The sequence below is a fragment of the Ochotona princeps genome, chromosome 12 (genome assembly GCF_030435755.1).
Source record: "Ochotona princeps isolate mOchPri1 chromosome 12, mOchPri1.hap1, whole genome shotgun sequence".
NCBI lineage: Eukaryota > Metazoa > Chordata > Mammalia > Lagomorpha > Ochotonidae > Ochotona > Ochotona princeps.
Genome location: NC_080843.1, coordinates 55,178,257 through 55,198,524, shown reverse-complemented (window position 1 = coordinate 55,198,524; position 20,268 = coordinate 55,178,257). Strand labels below are relative to the sequence as shown.

The window sequence follows — 20,268 nt, the reverse complement described above, 5'->3', positions numbered from 1 at the left end:
CCCACTTCCCATTCAGCTCCCTGCTTGTGACCTGAGAGGGCACACGAGAAAAGTCCAAGACCTTGGAACCCTGCACATATGTGGGAGGACCATAATTCAGAGTGCAATAAAATGATATAGAAACAAAAAATAAATGAAATGAAGAATTGTTTGGAAAGGTAAACAAAAATGGAGAAACAGATTGACTAATAAAAAGGTAAATACATAAAATCAGAGATGAAAATGGAGACAGGATGGACACCATGGACAAAGTATAAGAGACTATTATGAATATTTATATCACAAAACTGATAACCTAGAAGAAATGGACAGATTCTTGAATTTATGCACCTCGGCAAAATTATGTCATCTAAAGATAGAAAACCTAAAGAACGAAAAATTAGTAGAAAGATTGATTCAGTAATAATAAGTCTGCCGTCAACAAAAAGTACAGGACCAGGTGAATTCCCTGTGAAATTCCACCAAACATGTTAGGAGGAATTAACACTAAACTTTGCAAATTGTTTCAAAAAGTAGATTTGAAAATCTTTCAAATTCATACTATGAGTCCAACATTGTATTGATATAAAAACCAGAAAAGGACGCAGCAGTGTAAATAGGACAAAATCCTTGAAAACATGGAGGCACAAATCCTCAACAAAATGCTGGCTAGCAAGCTACACTTTATAAAGAGTATTTACCATGATCAAGTGAAATTCATCCCAGAAATGCAAGGATGATTTAAAATGTACAAATCAATAAATGTGATCTACTACATCAGCATGATGGAAGACAAAAACCACACTGCAATCTCCACAGACAAGGAAAACACATTTTATAAATTCACCCTCCCTTCATCAAAATTCTAAACAACAATCAGTATATAAAGAACATACCTCAGCATAATAAAGGGCACATGTAACATTTAAATTGAATGAGGAAAAGCTGAAGGCTTCCTTTCTAAGATCTTGTAGAAGACAAGAAAGCTCACCTATTTTGTTCCATATGAGAGATCCTACAGACAGCAAAAAATGAAAAGAAGAAAGTCAAATTGTCAGTGTTTACAGGTGATATGATCGTATACACAGAAATCCCTAAAGACTTCTCCAAAAAGCTACCTGAACTAATAAATTCAGTAAAGTTGTACAAAGTCAATGTACAAAGATCAGTAATATGGTGCTACATACAGCAATGGTGAATTATCTGAAAAGGAAATTAAAAAAAGATCCCATTTGCAGTAGCTTCCAAAAAATAAATAAGAACACTGAGGAATAATAATTTAGCCAAACAGATGAAATCTGTCAACAACGAAGACCACTGTTCACTAATGAAGGAAACTGAAGAGAACACAAGGAAATAGAGTAACACCCTGTGTTCGCAGACCAGAAGCAGAAATATCGCTATCCAAAATGATTTGAAGATTCAGTGCAATCCCTAGCAAAGTACTAACAAACTTTTTCACAAAACTGGGGGGAAAAAAGACAACTAAAATTTGTTTAGAACCAAAAAAGGCACTGAATAGCCAAAACAATCTTGAGCAAAGCCAACAGAGATATGTTACTACGTAACTTTAAAAATATATCACAAACCTACAGTAACTGAGAGAGCCTGGTGGGCAGGAGTTGTGTGGCACTGTGGCTTAAGTCGTTTCACATCAGAGTGCCTTGGATCAAGTCCCAACTCTGCTTCCCAACTGGATTCCTGCTAATAATGTGACTGGGTTGCCGGAGTCCAGCTCCAGCCGAGAGTTCGGAGCTCGGGAAGGGTGCGTGAGATAGGCGTAGAAAGAAGAAGAGAGAAAGAAAGGAGAGACAGACCACTAGGATTCCTTGATGATTGTGGACCTCACGAGAAAGCTCTCCGCTTTATTTATACAGAAGCAGTACAAAGCTTTCTTTTAGGGGCATTTTGACATAACTTCAGGGGGGCACAATTTACAACTTCTTGAGAAATGATTAAGGAAGGATTCCGCATTCCTTGCTTATCTTGGTTTTCCAGTCTTCATCCGCTCTCCTCAGGTCTGGGCTCTAACCTTGGCACCACCTGTGACAACCAGGCCCCTACCTTGAATTATGTATGGGTTAGTAAGTCCGGGGTCTTGGTCTATGGAGATTATGGGCCATTGGCACTAAAGGCCATTAGGTCAGCAAGCTCACACAGTTTGTTAACTGAACAAGTAAAGCAAGAGTTATAGCGGCGGAAAGAATTGTAATTAGCAATGAGCCAAGTTTACTCCATTTAAGTTTCAATTCTACAATGGACAAGTGAGTGTTTCCAAAGATAATTCTACAAATTGTTTCACCTTAAGACAGGGCATTATCCATTCCAACATTGCAGCCAAGAATTTCTCAGTAGGCAACACATCTTATTCAGTAATACACTCTTACTACAATTCTTATTCTACAACTTATCCATCACTTAATGTGAGGAATACATTAAAAGAGAAAAAAACAAAGATCTGAGACAAAAGGTTTCAAACATTAAGTTCCTCGGTCCCGGCGGCGTGGCCTAGCGGCTAAAGTCCTCGCCTTGGAAGCCCCGGGATCCCATATGGGCGCCGCTTCTAATCCCGGCAGCTCCACTTCCCATCCAGCTCCCTGCTTGTGGCCTGGGAAAGCAGTTGAGGACGGCCCAATGCATTGGGACCCTGCACCCACGTGGGAGACCCGGAGGAGGTTCCAGGTTCCCGGCATCGGATCGGCGCGCATCGGCCCGTTGCGGCTCACTTGGGGAGTGAATCATCGGACGGAAGATCTTCCTCTCTGTCTCTCCTCCTCTGTGTATATCTGGCTGTAATAAAATGAATAAATCTTTAAAAAAAAAAAAAACATTAAGTTCCTCTACAACTGCAGGTTCTACAACCTTATAAGTGATCAAACAATAATCAAAAGTATATCTTTGTGATGTTAATGAAATCAGCCTATATTTCCTCTAGTTAGAAATTATGAAAGCAGCTAAAGCAACTGCAGTTTCTATGTTCTAAAGAGTTGCAAGGACAGGCTAACCCTTAAGGTCACAGTAACTATAATTTTGCCTTAGCAGGATAGCCTTTAGGGTCCCAGTAACAGGATAGCCTTTAGGGTCACAGTAACAAGATAACTTTTAGGGTCCCAGTAACAGGATAGCTTTTAGGGTCCCAGTAGCTATATTTTTTGTCATGGCAGTTTTAACCCATACTCCCATCATTTCCATTACTTTGTAAAATTCTTATCAAGCCATTTCCCAGGAAGCATGCTAAATGTCCGGGCCAGATTTTATGGCAATGGGTAGGTACACAATAAGGTGTCTGGAAACAGCATGGGATTGATTGTACTCCTGTGTGCAGTTAAAGGCCCACTCACCAGGACATTATCAGTAACATTAACTCTTAAGCTCATGTTGGTTGTAAAAGCCATCTCACAGGGGCAGACAATGCCTCAATACAAAATTCTTAGTGGGGTGGTTGAGTGCCCATGTGAAAGAGGGTGAAAACTGCGTCAGGGTGGTCAGAGATGAATCCGCTAGGCCCTGCCAAGTAGCTGGAAGCTCCCTTGGCCCTGCCATGCAGGGAGCTGTTCTCTTCACACCTTTGTGTTATTCACACCTATTGCACGGACCCTGGCACTGGGATGCAGTGGATGATGGTCCAAGTATGTGGGTTCCTGCCACACGTTTGGGGAGTGGTGGCAGGTGGGGAGAAGGTGTCATATATAAATTTTTGCTCTGCTGAGAGCAAAAGAAAAGGAGGCGCCTTCTGCCAGGACCTTAAACTTGCACATGCTCATTGTTCAGGACTCTTTGGATGTGGGGAGAGTACCAGACAATCATGGTTCCATGGTCTTCTTTGAGTGCTTTGGTGAACAGGAAAGACCAGCTGCAGGAAAGGCACGTGGCACTGGCAATTGATGAGGGTCTGGTAGATGCCAAGAACTTTTTAAACACTATTGTTATCTTCAGAATCAGAGTAAGCGAGTGAATTTCTATAGAAAGCAGGTGAGAAGAGGTAAATAATTTGTCCAAATACATGCAACTAGTAGATGATGGAGGACACCAGGCTACCATTCTGATTTCTAACCTCATGGCTTTTCTTGGGACATGGAGCTGTCTCTCCTGGGCAATATGGGGCTGCTGTGTGAAGTACTCCTTGTCCAGGACTGAGCAGTGAGCAAGGGGCATCTGGGCAGACATCAGGGACTGATACTATGGAGGCTGAGCTGTATTTAACACAGTTCTAAGGACGTGGGGAACATGAGAAAGAAGTATCAGAGACATGTGAGGGAGGCTGGGCCTGGGTGGGCATGGCAAGCACACAGTCACCAATGACTTTGCCTTGCTTTTGTCTAAGTGGGAGCAGAACATCCAAGGGTAGGCAGTGAAAAATCATTTTCAGCTGGAAGCCTGCTATGAATGACTTGGCTTTGCCAATGGGATGTGATTAGTATTCTTGAGCTTTCATCAACATTTGAAGGAAATACCCAAATGATATAAAGCCAGGTCTAGTAGCTGAGATTTAACGTTGTAACCCTGTTTCTCCAATGCAGTTAACTTGTGATAAAATACTAGTTAGGCTCCTTCTTTTCATAAACTATTTTGGACCTCAACAAGGAAACCATTTATACAAGTACCCTCCCATTCCCTTCTGCCCAGCTAGGCCAGAAGACGTGCCATTTACATCACCTGCTGCTGGCATAGAAAACAATATTTTTCCCAGCCTTGGCTGACCCAGAGCCCAAGTTGCAAGTGCAAATCCCTGAACTTGATCTCCCAGTAAGTAACTGACCCTTAGGCTGACACAATCCTGCCCCAGAGAGCTGCATTTTATTGCTTCCTTTGTTGAAGATATTTTATTTCAGCAAGAATTGATAGTGATACTAAGTATAAACACAATTTCTGTCAGTCAAATTCTATGGCAAAGTTTTTGTTTTTCTTCTTTTTGTTTTTTATAAGGAGCTGGGGAATCCTGTGGCCAGCACTAATGTTTATATTGAAACTCATAGCTATTTATTCACAGGGTGAGGGCAGTGATGGTCAAGAAAGGAATTCCCTTTCCAATAAACAATTCTCTCACAAGACTCAAGAATGTAAAGGAGTGCTCTGTGCTGCTCAGTTAATCTTCAGGAAGCTTCTCAGTTGCCCAGGATTAGGATTAACCCTTAATTAAGTCCCTTTTTGCCAATACAACCTACTCATATTTAATTTTCCCATACATTTTGGCTTCCAAATTTAAATTTGCTTGGTTGAATCTCACCTCTTTCCATTCCTTAATTCCATCAAAAGTTTAAAGACATTTTTGTGCAGTTCCTGAGGCATTAACCCTATATAAGAGTACAGCTATCTTTGGTACTGAAAAAATAAAGTTCAGAATGTCTCCTTAAGCAAAATACTTAAAATCATTTTACTAGCTGAAGATTATAGGGTCTAGTTCAAATATAGTTCCCCTGGGAGATTAAAAATCAACTGTTTTGGCTACATTTCTGATCATGGTATTTAAAAATCTATAATATATTAAAGAAATAAGTAACTAGTCCAGGACTGTAAATCCTGTGTGTTTTTCCCAGCAGTTCCTGACAGCTGTATAGACAGTGGCATCTTAGAGTATGACTACATGAAAGAACCCAAGTTCTTTTCATAAGGAACCAGAGTGTAAACCAGTACTGTGCTCTTTCCCTAGTATCCACATGGGAAAAGGTGTTGTTCTGTCCAGCAGTTTTCCATTCAAAAGTTGACTTCCTGTTCAGAGACATGGGGAAAATAATCTGCCAGGTGCTTGCAATGTTGGGCCCTGTCATTGAGAGTGTCAAAGTGGCAAAGGATTGCATATGCCCAAAGCTAGTTTTTAAAGAAAACCTGGCTAGTCTTTTGAGTCACATGAGGAAACAGATTGAGAGAGGAGAACTTAAGTTTTTCACACACCACCACCTCTCCCAAACACCCTCACATAGCCTTGCAGAACTTGGGAAAGAAGCAGAAACAATTTCTTGGAATACAGGTTCGTAGACCTTTGTATTTGAAGTATATTTTCTCAGAGTTTCTCCTGGCACCACACAACTCTTCATTTTCAGAAAAAACATTTAAAAAATATTTTTACGTTTGATGAGTAAAATTCAACAGCACATGGTACTATATCATGTAATCATGTGTATGTGTAGTTTTGAAAGAAACATTATTCTGGGATGTGAAAACAATCTTAAATAATATAGCGATAAGAAGCTTCTTTGTCTGCCTTAGGGGTGTCTGGTTTCCATGGTGATGAAACTGGCTCTTGATATCAGATTAATCAAGGTGATCTCTGGGCTTCCTGCTTCCTCATTTCAACTAACAGAGATGCACAGGAGAGAATCAATGGTACATTTGACAAGCAGATAGAAAATTGCCATGAGGCTTGGGTTTCTGACTGCCAGAATATGCAACAGCAATGCCATTCATGCATAGACACCATATACTCAGTGTTCATTAATGCGTGTAAGCAGCCTCCCATTTTTATCAATGCCTTTAAAAAATGTTACAAAGCTTAAGAAGGATCTAGCAAAAATTCAACCACGCCTCTCTGCTTTTCAGATACACTTCCTGGTTTTTCACTCTTCTAAGGTGTACTTACTCAAAACTCCCAGATCTCCTTTGAATTTTCCCCAATATCAAAAGGCTCATTGTCTCACTCCTCAAGGTGATTCAGAACTCATTTTATCAGCACAAGCCTCTGTATCTCTTGGCACCGAAACCATTCTTGACTACATTCTCACCTGCTTGGATTTACCAGGGCTGAGCTCATGCTGCATCTCCTGACTTCAGCTTCAGACATGCACTTCCTTAGCCTGTCAGGAATGCAACAGTGGCTCCCAAAGCTACTTTTACATCAGAATCATCCCATGCAGGGTACTGGGCCCCTCCCTAGAACTATGGAATCAGTATCAGTGGGAAAGAGATGCGAGGTGTTTCAATAAATGTACAGGTGCTACCGTTACACTTCCAAAGTCAATAGTGCAGGATTTTTCTGTCCCCTGTGGATATATTTATCCACTTATTGTACCAGGTGTTTTTAGGTAAGATAAACAGATATCTGCAAATACACTTTGCAATGTTTGTTAAAAAGCAGATTCTGAGGCAAGGTCCATCACATCTGTGGCTCTGAGACAGAGCCAAGAACCTGTGTTCCAACAAGTTTCCCCTCCCTGTGTAGGTCTCCTGTCCCCTCAAGAGTCAAACTGGAGTATCAACAAGGACCAGGTGAGTCACTTCAATGAATGAGGTGGGAAGAATCACTGAAAGGAAATCAATAGCCATATATAGGCACTCCTCAGCCTAAGAAGTTTGTTGCTATTTTGTCACTCTACATACAGGTTCATTAAAGCCTAATTTTTGAATTTTTCAAGAACTAGAAATGCAAAAAAGTACAATTTCTCACAATTCAAGAGCAACCAGTTAGCAACCACAGCTGCCACTGGAAATGTTGCGTCAGAGGGTTTTACCCATGTACTCCTAGCTTTGGTAAATTGCAAAGTCTTCAGGAGCCTGATCACATGACTTCTTATACTACATGATGATGATCTACACAATACTGAATTGCAGCATTACATGACCCTCTTAAGGCAACCTGGGTGTCCTCATTAATTTTCTATCCCACCTCCCCCTTAAGATTTATTTTGATTGGAAAGGCAGATTTACAGAGAGGAGAGACAGAGAGAAATATCTTCCATCTGGTGATTCACTCTTCAAATGACCACAATGCCCTTAGTTGAGCTCATCTTAAGCCAGGAGTTTCTTCCAGGTCTCCTACACAGATGCAGGGTCCCAGTGCTCTGGGCCATCCTCCTCTGCTTTACCAGGCTAGAAGGAGGGAGCTGGATGGAAGTGGAGTACCTGGACAGAAACCGCTGCCTATATGAAATGCTAGTGCTTGAAGGTGGAGGATTAGCCAATTGAGCCATCACACCAGCCCCAATCCTTTGTCCCTTTTAACAACTATAGCATTGAGTCATCCTTCAATTCTTGTTAATTCTGCCGCCATCACTATTAATCACATAAGCCATTACCTTTTCAAGGCAAGGTTCTTATATCATGTTCATTGTATATGACCAACAACTTAACTATAGCCCAGTTAAGTTTTCCTCCTTGACTGAGTTGAGCTTTCTTGGAAGAGAATGAGCTATAATAAATTAGATCCCCATCTTAATAATGATGAAATGAATGACTATGTCACTATAATAAGTTGGGTATAGTTAATAGGAGGGAGATACATGCAAGAAGAAGAGGGAAAGGGGAAGAGATGATCCCCTATGCATGTAAATCTATCATGGGAAAAATACATCTTTATGTATAAAGCAAAAGAAATGATTTTGAACACTTCCATGGAATACAGGATTGTGGGAACTGGCCTTGTTGTTTTAAAAATGGATCTGGTAGCCTCCCTTTTCATGCTGAATAAAAGGGTACTGAGTACAGCAAATAGACAACTCTAGAGCTTACACGCGTGAAACCCTGGCCACAGATGTCTCTTATGGTCCACATATGGATTTAGATAAAAGGGTGAAGTCCCTGCAGCAACCAACACTAGCTGGGAACACAGGCCACAGTCCCACTATAGTCCCAGCTCCCAAAATATCCTAGTGGGATCTCTCTGATGTCAACACAGTACCTCCTACAGGTTAGCACATGAGGCGCCAACACCCATCAGCAGTAGTCAGCACAGAACCTTAGCTGGAAACTTCAAGTTCCTTTAAGAAGGATTTCATGCACCTGCAGGTTCCAAAATCTGGGCATCCTCAAAGAAAATTTGGACAAATTAACCTGAGAGTTAGGCTGAACCTAAAACAATTTTCTCGAACAAAAACCAGTAACTTCTCTACATATATATTTTTAATAGAAATAATGGATTACCATTTTCACAGTCAAAACAGTATTTGCTTTGATAATAAAACTTATGCATAAGAATATTTTCATGTAACTTAAAACAAAGACCTCTCCCCCCTTATTTTGAATAGATTTTTCTAGTACTTGGGGCAAGGGCAAGAAGAAAAATAAGAAAAGTTCTGCTAGTCTGTCATCAAAGACTCAGACAGCAAAATATATGCATCAGATGTCATTTCACTCAAAAGTTGGTGAAATGCAAAAGGAAACACACCAATTTATAACTTAGTGGTCAAGTAAGGAGGTCAGCACTTCCGTCAGCATCTCCGGGCATGTTAGTTTGGATGGTGAATAGAGAAGGAAACTCTCTAAAATGTCAAATCTGTGAAAGATGTCACCTAGAAGTCAGCAGCAGCACTTCACAGGGATACTAAAAACAAGCTGCACACAGCAGCATCTGCACTGGGCGACACAGGGCTCCCATGCAGCCTCCCGATCGTGTCACTTGTTCAGGTCCACATGGTTCTTCTTTCTAGTGTGGTTTTCCTCATAGCACATGGGATATTTTTTGAGGACAAAAAGCAGTGGAGGTCACCAAGGCCATTTGTTCTTGCTGCTGTGGGGTCGGGGGAGATGGAGCATGTGTGAAGATAAGCAAGAGTGTGCCGCTAACACTTTGGTCACCCTCCTTTCCATCTGTGGGAGCTTTTCACACATGTATCAGAAGCCACACGAGGCCAACTGTTTCGATATTAGGTTTCTGGATATAGCTTTCCAACTCACTCTTTGTTTCGCTCTTCAAGTATTACCAGGCTGTGCCCAGCAGGCAGTGTAGAGCATGGATTTAAAACATGTGCTATTAATATGCCCAAAATTGTTGCTGCAAAGGAGGAAAAATAAACCACTCTAATTGAATCCTGCCTAGTATATTTTATAGGCCCTATAGCAATATAAAGCGAGTTATAAAATCATATGGAATTGGCTAGTGAATAAACCTACAGACATTAAAAATATGTTATTTATTGTTATTAAAGTGATGACTTTCTCACAACAGTTCTGCAATAAACCCACACAGTTTAGTATGCATTAACAATTTAAAAAGTAATGTAACATTTTTCTTACATGTACCCTGGTCTGGAATACTGGTGATCATTAGCAACATCTTAATATCTGTAGAGGGACAGGAGTGTGGCACAGTGGTTATATGGCTGCAGGAAAAGCTGGCATCCCACTTCAGAGTGCCTGGTTTGAGTCCCAGCTATTTTGCGTCAGATCCAACAGCTTCCTGCTAGCATGTACCCTGCAAGCACATGATGATGGCTCAGGGTATTGGCTTCAGGCTGGTCCAGACACGGCTGGTATGAGCGTTTGAGGAGTGAACCAGCAGGTGGAAGATCTCTATCTCTCTCCATCTTTCAAATAAAAATGAAAATAAATGAATAAAAGTTAAAATCTGTAGAAACTTCATGTTTTAACATTTCCTTACAACTTTATGTTTACTATTTTTCTCATGAATGGAGAAGGTCACTATTATTCTCATTTTATAGTTGTCATATAGTTGTCATATGTCAAAAGGATTCCCTCAGGAATTCATTAGATCATCCACATTAAGTACATACAGTATTTGGCATATTACTTCCCGAGTACTCACAACATGTTAGCTATTACTAACATACAAAAACACTAGTGGTTATAATAGGGCTACCAAAAATGTACTTCAAATGAGCCAATCTGACTTAGGTGTTTCATTAGAACTGGACAGTTCTTCCAGAGAATTAGGATGCCTCTATTTAACACACACTGCTCCATCAGACTAGAATGTTCTTTCCTTCCCTGATTGTGACTCTGAAGCTTCTAGTTGGCTCTGTGGTCTTTAAACGAGCCAGCATGTCCTCCACAGGTAACTAGTCTCCACTCTTTCCCAAGAGTGGATCATATAAAATCATGCACTCCAACCTGCTGCAATCCGTATCACAATTGCCTGCTTCTATGTCTGCACTTACTGAGGGCAATGATCATGTGTGTATTTGCATACTACATTCTGAGCACAATGGAGTACACATGATGCCAGAATGTAGTGCAGTATTCAATGGACATCTGTAACATGAGGACGTGTGCTATCCCCATTCAGGTTGGTGACTAGAAACACAGATTCTGATCATGGGTGAGGACAACTGCCGCCCAAGTGAGAAAGCAGCAGCCAGTTACGGAGACAGAGGAGGATGACGGTGGTGAAGAGATGTGGCATCCTAGAAGCTCTGAGTCACAGTCGGCAGACAGGAGGGGCAGTCAGCTCCACAGAAAATCAGGTTGCATCTGGTCACGGAAGCTCCAGCAGAGGCACAGCCACACTCACTGGTTCTGGATGTTCTGGATCCCTACAAAGCAGCCCTGCAGCATGAGGAATGAGAGTCTGGGTGAGCTGCACCTGTTTTTCACTCATCAAGGTGTAGGAACTTGGAAACCAGCACAGCTCTTGGTCCCAGTCTAAACAGCCTTTCCATCCCAAGTTTTAACAAACTGCAGGACATTTTGTGGGAGCCCAGTCTGATCCAGGGGCCCCTGAATACTTACCAGACAGTTGGAATGGGTTGTGCATGTTTGGTCCAACACAGAATTGCAATGTTGAGGAATAAACTTGGAGACTTTGGGGACAGCCGATGGCAAATTAATTGAAATGTTCTGATTTGCTACGGCAGCTGCATCATAGGAAGGGATGACTTTAGAATAATAACTGACAGCATGGAAGGAATTGAGAGCGAGCGCTGTGCTCGGAATTCGAGTTTTACACAGATCACCAACAGCATTCTCTGCAGTGGAGCTTGACAGACCTTTCATGAGGAAGAAAAACAAGTATCCATCAGTACTATCTACACACTGTGTAGCTCTGCGCTCTGCACTCTGCATTTAAGAAAACTGCCCTCTTTCATTTACTCATGTCAAACCACTGTGCTATAGCTACACTCAAATGCTGATACGAAACCAAACTTCTAGATTAGTGCTCGTGTGTAATTAAAACAGATTTTTAGAAGAGCAAATCTCTTTGCCATTTGAGGTTTGTAGTGATGTATGTGGGGGATGGGGACGTTGTGTGCAGGAGTGAGTGTGTGTGTGTGTGTGTGTGTGTATGTTTGGTTTTCCTTACAGTCAACATGGACCATCCTATGGAACAAGGAAGAACATAGAAAAGAATAATTCAGTTTAGTCATGACTGTGTTTGTTAATTCTGCATCACTGAAGTGGATACATCTACATCCTGCACAGTAACTAGAAAACAATTTTACATCTATAACGCTAACAATGTAACCCCAAGCAACACTGTGAATGTGTATTTTCTTCCAGACATTAGTAGTAATGCAAGTAAAATAACATAATTTTATGTCTGTGTTAAATACTAATGTCCCCAAGATACTTGTGAAAAGTAGTTTAAAGACATATGCTCAAGATTTATGAGAAAAAAAAACACAAAAAAGCAAGCTGATGATGTCTACACTCATTTGTGTTACAGAACAGGCTTAACACAGAAACCTTGTGACTGTGGGATGGTCATGTAAATTCTCCACCTCGCAGTTTCCTGATCTGGGTAGTGAAAGTGAAGTCTGGAAGACTTAAGCTCATTGCAACTCTTCTGATCTTTCAGAATCAATTTGGCAACATGCATTAAGAGCTATATATATGCTCATGTTCTCTGTTCTCTCATACACTTCCCATATTCCAGCCCAAGAAAAGGTCTAAAATAGAAGAAACTATATTCAGGAAAGCATTTCCTATCACATGATGTTCAAAGTCACTCTCTCCTCAAACTGCTAAATACAGCAACTGGATAGTTAAAAAATTACCCAAACACATGATAAATGATTAAGGCCATTACAATGGTGATGGCACTACTTAAAGTAAATATAACACAAAGTTAAGTAAAATAATCAGGAGTCAAGATGTCCAGTAAGGTTACCATTAGGGAAAAACATACCTCAACAACGATGTGAAGGAAATACATAATGAACAGTTATTATCTTTGTATATTACAGGATCCACACTGCTTTTCAAATGAAAAAAAAAGTACATTCTCATAAAAATGGATGCAACTGGAGACCATTATGCTCAGTGAAATAAGTCAAGTCCCCAAAAGACAGATTTTTTTTTCCTAATTTGTGGTAACTAATAACAGAGTGGCAAAAAATGTAATGTAAATGAGTGAAATTGACCTTTGGGAATTTGATTGCTATAAATAGCCTGTGTGTATATTCTTTAGGAACAGTGCTTTCTACTAGCTGTTAAATTCTTTATTTACTTGAAGATTATACTTGTGATTATAAAGTAACTTTATAGTATACTATAAAAGTTGAAAGAAAAATAAGGAAGGAAGGAGGAGAGAGGCCATGAATTAGGGAGGATAGGTTGGGCAGTTACATTCTTAAAACCTTATAGATGAAAAACATGAAATCTATTACTTTTGCAGGAATTAAAAATTTTCATAGATTACAAAAAACTAAACTAGGGAGGTTGGTACATTGATCAGCAAGCATTCCTCTGGTTTGAGCAAGCCCTAAGTTTACAGTCCTGGTACATCGGACTCTTCCCAAAGGCAAGATTTTAGCTCTACAATACCACAGAATACTGGGGCAAGGCCAGGTCTCAACTTACTCCATGATCAGGATTTCTCGGAGTTTCTGAAGAATATAAATAGCACTGTTTGTGCAAGAAGTAACTTTGACAGCCATCTGCCTGTGGCCTGCCCTCCACCTGATTTAATCTGGGTTGATTTAATCAGTCCATATCACCATCGGCCAAAGCTACTCAAAGCAGTGTAAGCACAGCTCGTGGCAACTTTTTTCCTATTTTCTCCCCCTTTTCCATGAGCCAGGAAAAAAAGTCTAAATGTACTAGTAAAAACACCTTGAGGTTTATCTGATCATATGAAAAAGGAAGCTGTGATCTAATTTGGGCTTTCTTTTCTTTTGACTTTAGACATTAGCCCTAATAACTTCATTTGTTCCTGTGACCTCCACTGAATTCCCAAATACATGGGACAGCTTCACTGCAGGACTGAAATGACTACAAGAACCATTTTGTTTTTTGCTCTTGTGATCCTCTCTGCCACTAATGTGGAAGCTCTGTAAGAACCAGAAATGCATTTTGTTCTCCCTGTATCCTCATCTTCCTCATATTTGAGCAGGGCCATGTAAACTGAAAATAAGAAACTAGACTTAAGGTTAATTCACAGAAGATGGAACAAAAAACACTCCCTTCCCTGCACTGGGACGGTAGTGGGTGAGAGTGGAATCCCTCAAGGAAGCCAGTACAAGAGTCACCTAAAACTAACAGGCGGTAGACATGGGCTTTCCTAACTTCTAGCACCTAACACTTGGGTTAAGAGAGCCCTATCTTATAGGCTTCTCAACAGAAAGTAATTTACAGAGATATAAAAGTGATCCACTGGTAACCATGCCTTAACCCTCTGGTTCTATTTTTTTCATCTTATTTTTGTAACTACATGGGCATCCTAGACTTACACAACCCATTTGATGCCCCCCGCCCCCACCCCCAGAAGCCTCTCCATGAGTAAACATGTTCTGCAATGTCTGTAGAGTATTTGTCGAGCAGCTATAGTATGGTGCTCATAGCTCATGGTATTGTAACTACAGCAAGGAATACAATAAGCAAAAAGCTTTGCCATCGTGGAGCTGACATGCCGATGAGAGAGGACAGATAATAAACACACACAGGGAATTTCAGCAGTGCTGTGAAGTGGAATGCAGCAGAGTTGTGAATTGAGGTAAATACGCTGTCATGCTGATACACATCCTACAGTCAGCACTAAGCTAACAGGAATACAGTCAGTACTCAGTGCCAGCAGTTTCTGCATCCAGGGAAGCAACAACCTGCAAATTAACAAATCTCAAGAAAAAAAAGTATCTCACTTGGAATATGTGACGGTTTTATCATTTTTCCTTTAATAACACAATATAACAAACCTGTGCACAGCACTGATGTTGAGTCAGATATTTTGAGTAATACAGTACATAAGCATATTTACAGGTAGTCCACAAGCAGCGAGTCCTGTGCAATCATGGTAAGAGTTTTGAGCATCCATCGAGTCTGGTACTTGGTGGGGTGGGAGGGGTCCTGGAACCAATCTCCCAGGATACTGACGGATGACTTTATCTTTCTCCCCTTTAGCGTCTGTTCATTTAGTACATAAAGTCAACAGCATGTTTATCATCCATAAGTAAGATATGCTCTCTGGGATTGTGGTCCATGTGGGGCCTATTTCTGGCATGACACCTGTGTGCTTCAGGATGACAATCAGCAGGCCCCACGGAAGGATCTTCCCAGACTACAGTAGCGAATGCCTAGGAACACAGGGGTGAACCAGGGAACCCCGCAGGGAGTAGTGTAGGCAGCAGACAGCACTAACCTCTCACAGCTTCATCCAAGGAGCCCTCTGCAGCCTCAGCAGGATACACATTCAAGCACTTATTGGCCAGGAATTTGATGCTTCTCATGGGTGAGAAATTGTTTGTCAGTACACTGTTTTCCCTTGAAGGACATAAAAAAATACTTTACACATTTCTCTGGGAAGATGATGTCAATCTCTGAGTTCAGTTGCTCTCAGTTCTAAACAACACTTGCAAAGCCTCAACTAGATATCATTAACATATGAGGATGAAAAGCTGAACAGGATCTGCGATGATTTGTTAAGGATATGTCAGAACCAGAATAGCAGAGTTTTTCTTTGCATATGTTAATACATCTAAATGGTAGGCAATTATTGGGCACATCACATAATGGACTAAGGCATTTCTTTAATGTCTACTAACTGCAGCTCCATGTTAATGTTCCTGGGAAAGCTGCAGAGGATGGCCCAAGTGCTTGGACCCCTTCACTCACATAGGAGACCTGGAAGAAGCTCCAGGCTCCCAAATTCAGACCAGCCCAGCTGTGGTCATTGCAACCATTTGGGGAATGAATCAGTGGGTGGAAGATTTCCTTTTTTCCTTTTTTTCTCTCTTTTTCCATCTCTGTAAGTCTGCCTTTCAAATAAAATTTTTAAAATTCAGAAATAACAAAAGGAGATACAAGGATGAATCCAGAACAAGACAAGGATATCCATTTTCACCAAAAGAGCAACTAGGGAGGAGAAAGAAAGGACAGTGGAATCGAAAGGAAAAAAGTCAAAATACCCATGTTTGCAGATGATATGATGCTACACAAGAAACGACAAATACTTTACCAAAAAGCTACCGTAACTGGTAACTAAATCAGTAAGATGGCAGGATATAAAAGTTAATGATCTTGCTGAAAGCAAAATCAAGAAAGAAATTCTACTCATAATAGCTACCAAAATCATTCAAATATTTAGGGAAAAATACTTTCAAAGAAGTGAAAAATGTCTCCAATAAAAATTATAAAACTTCAATGAAAGATATTATTAACACAAAAAATCCTTTACATAGATGAAAGTTTTCAAAGGAAAATTTTTCCTTGCTCATAAAATTAACATTATTAAAATGTATTATCTAAGGCAATCCACAATGCAATCCCTACCAAGATATCAATTACATTCTTCACAGATTTAAAGAAAGCAATCTACAACTCAAATGGAATCATGAAAGACCTAAAATAGCCAAAGCAAAAATAAATAAATAAACAAACAAATAAATGAAAGTCAATGTCCCATCATAATACCTGATTTCAAAGCACACCACAAAGCTATAGTAATTAAAACAGCATGGTACTGGATTAAAAACATAGCATAGATCAGTGGAACAGAACAGAAATACCAGAAATTAAGCCACATACATACATACATACAGCCAACTGATTTTTTTTCACAAAGGTCCAAGAGCATACATTATAGAAAAAAAATGTCTTTTCAATAAATGGTGCTGGCAGAACAGGAAATACATATGTGGAAAAGTGAAACTTAGATCTTCACATATATAAATATCAACTTAAGATGGATCAAAGACTTCAATGTAAGACATGAAACTATGAAACTGCTAGAAAGAAAGCACAGGAGAAACCCTTCAAGACATTGCTGTAAGTGATAATTTCCTGGATAAGACTCTTAAGTGCCAACTAACCTATAATCGCTCAGCCTGTACTACTGGTCAGGCTCCCTATTTGCTTCTTCTGGACTTTACTAGGTAGGATGTAGAGTTAAATCCTTCCTCACTCACTGGGCTGTTGGGGATTTCCCTGCTCACCTGCCTAAAACTTTTCTATTCTTCAATTGTTAAAATGCAAAGTTCTGTAAAACCATGCTTAATCACTATATACTGCAAAATTTAAATTGTGGCTTAATTTTCTCCCCCAAAAAACTATCAACTTATGACTGTTAATGCTAAACAAGATGTAACTGCATAGAAACTTTGATGTTAAGTTTGTACTCAGCTGATATATATATATGAATATGATGGATGTTAATGTTGATCCTTCCACTGTTCCTGAGCCACTCTGATTTAGGTTAAACTCAAAAACATGTTAGCTTGGGAGAAAAAAGAATGTTTATAGAAGCCGGTTGTGTATATACTAAAATTGAGATGCCAAGGAAGTAGTTACAGGATGTGGTTAAGAACTTGCATTTTCTAACATATTCATCACTCAATACCATGTTAATTAACTTCACGATGGTGTTAATTTCCATGTTTCTTCCTGTTGTTGAAGCTGTGTAGTGACATCTCATTAGAGGAGATGATATTCTGCCAGCTCTGCTTTCAGACCGAGGATGGTCCCCCAATGAAACTGCTGAATTTATCTGGACAGTAAGATGCTGGACTCTTCACATGGTCCAAACCCACAGTGAAGGAATCATGCCTGGATATGATCTGTTCTACTGTAATAATATGGAGGAATTCAATATGGGGGGAGGGCTTGTGGAGCAGCTGGGGGAATCCCAGAGCTTATGAAACTGTGTCATGAAATTATATAAAATAAGAATAAAATAAAATTTTAAAAGTGCTGATAACAGAAGAAAAACTAGACAAATGAGATTATCACAAATTCAGATGCTTCTGCACAGCAAAGGAAACAACCAATAGAGTAAAGGGACATTCAACAGTGTGGGATGAAATATTTTGCAAGCTCATTATCTGACAAAGGATTCATATCCAGAATATATTAGTAACACAAAAAAGTGGACAACAGAAAAACAATCAAACTATGTAAGAAATGGGTAAAGGATAGCAATAGACAGCTCCTGAAAGAACAAATATAAATGGCCAATAAATATATATGATAAAAAAGCTCAACATCACTAGTCATCAGGAAAAAGCAAATCAAAACCAAAAGGAGATATCACCTCACACCTGTCAGAACAGCTATTATCCAAAAGAGAGAGAGCCATATCGGTGCTGGCAAAGATGTGGAGAAAGGGGAACTCCTACATACCATTATCGGGAACAGCAATCACACAACTTGTTATTATTCAATATATGCATTCATCAACAAAGAGGTATCTGTTTCACCATGTTTATAGCCATGCTCATCATAACTGAGATCCAGAATCAGTAAAGACATTCATCATCAAATAGGGAAAGAAAAGGTGGAATATTGAGGCTAGCACAATGAGTTAAGCTACTACCTGTGATATTACTATACCATATGGGCGCCAGTTCAAGATCTGGCTGCTCCAATCCAACTCCCTGCTAATTCTCCCAAGAAGTCAGCAGAAGATGCCTTCAGCACTTGGAACCTTGCATTCATGAGGGAGATCTGGAAAGAGCACCAACTTCTGGCTTCAGCCTGGCCTAGACCTGGTTGTTGTGGACATTTGAGGAGTAAATCAGCAGATGGAAGCGCTCTCACTCTCTCTCTCTAATTATGCCTCTTAAGTAAATAATGAATAAATCTTTAGGAAGTTGGAAAATGCATTGTGGAACACTAGTTGGCTATTACAAAAAAATGAATGACATCCTATCATTTGTTGCAAACTGAATGGAACTGAAGGACACCATGTTGAGTAGAATAAGTTAAACATAGAAAGACAAATCCTGCAGTTTATCCCTTACATGTAAGAGTTTAAAAACAAGCAAAATAAATTTCAATACAGAATGCTGATTACTGGAAGCTGCCATCCGTGGCAGGGAAAAGGGAGTTTGGATTAACAAAGAAAAAAAGTAAAGACAGAGGAAACCAGATGTGGTTCATCAACCATGACAAATATACTAGTAAAAGATATTAGTGGAAATGAATGAGTAGTGTATGGGAACTCCTTGTATTATCAGCCTCACAATTTTTGCTTTGTAAACTTAAAAATAGACTGAAATAAAATGTTAAAAAATTATGAAAGGACTGAGAATCTGAGACTCTGGCATGTGTCAGTGTAACGAAATGACACACATCTGAAATGGGAAGAGTGCAATGATCCTTGACAGGCACGTTTTCATCACGGTTGGATTTAGTTCTTATCTACACATATAGCATTGGCAAGGGGAAAATGATGAGCAGAGCTCAGATTACCAAGGGTTCTCACCATACCTTTGTGCCATGACTGAGCCTGGGAAGGACAGCTGAGTGGGCATTTGTTTCTTAGAAAATCTCCTACTATTCTGAAGGACTTCTGTAATCTGAAAAACAAACAAACAAAAAACAACAACAAAATAGAGAGATGGATAGACAGAAATAGATTTGGATATACTTCTCATATCTATCAAGACACATTTACAATGATAAAAATTAAAATTACAGCATGACAGCTTAGTCTATCATGATGAATTCAAAATGTAGGGAGTTGAATACCTGGTTCATGACAGCTGGCGGGATCTTCTCCCGGACATATTTCACGTAATCAACGGTTGCTTCCAGAATGGAAGCTGCGTCATTCTTTCTCCCTTTGACATGAGGCAACAGAGAACGCAGCTGCTCACAGCAATACTTGATTCGCTCTCTGATCAGAAAATAAAGGACACATTAGTCTCATTTTCTTCCTTATACATGAAGACAAATAAGCCTCCTCCTGGATTTGATGGTAAGGGAGTAGCCCCTTCTCTTCTACTCATTTTCAGAAAAAGGCCATGTCCCAATAAGCCAACATCCCTCACATGCTCTGGAATCAAAGCCTCTGGGTTTGCACAGGAACTTTTCCCAAGGTACCACTGAGCATGGTCCCTGTGTTCTCATTCCAGGACCACTGCAGCAACACAGGAGGTCCAGACAGTGGGACATGGCCTATGCCTCTCTCACCCCCACTAGTGGAAGTTTGCAGACCCTCTGCCCTTGGAGGAGAAAACCACATTCTACTTATGAATCCCTTAGCAAATACCACTAGACACTTAAAAGTAAGAACAGTCAGGATGTGCGTGTTACTGGGGCTGGGCCACATTTCCAACAGGAGATCAAATAGCAGCTTGTAATACACTGGCCTTACAGACAACTCTGGTCTGAGTCCAAGGAATATACAAGGTTGTTTCCTTTACATGAGGTAGGAATGGACCCAAGGAATAAATCAACAGGCCAATGAGA

The 20,268-nt window shown here is 40.1% G+C and overlaps 1 protein-coding gene across 1 annotated transcript in view; it reads right to left on the bottom strand.

The window, feature by feature from the left end:
- Window positions 1-10,419: 10,419 nt before the first annotated feature.
- The window catches only part of SOHLH2 (spermatogenesis and oogenesis specific basic helix-loop-helix 2), a 44,778-nt gene continuing 34,929 nt past the window's right edge, over window positions 10,420-20,268 (bottom strand). Inside the window, exons 7-11 of the mRNA XM_058670856.1 lie at window positions 19,546-19,693; window positions 19,285-19,373; window positions 15,221-15,342; window positions 11,377-11,633; window positions 10,420-11,193 (exon numbers count right to left, since the gene is read on the bottom strand). Coding sequence (XP_058526839.1) covers window positions 11,155-11,193; window positions 11,377-11,633; window positions 15,221-15,342; window positions 19,285-19,373; window positions 19,546-19,693 — 655 coding nt within the window. The 3' untranslated portion in view covers window positions 10,420-11,154. The remainder of the gene's footprint in view (window positions 11,194-11,376; window positions 11,634-15,220; window positions 15,343-19,284; window positions 19,374-19,545; window positions 19,694-20,268) is intronic.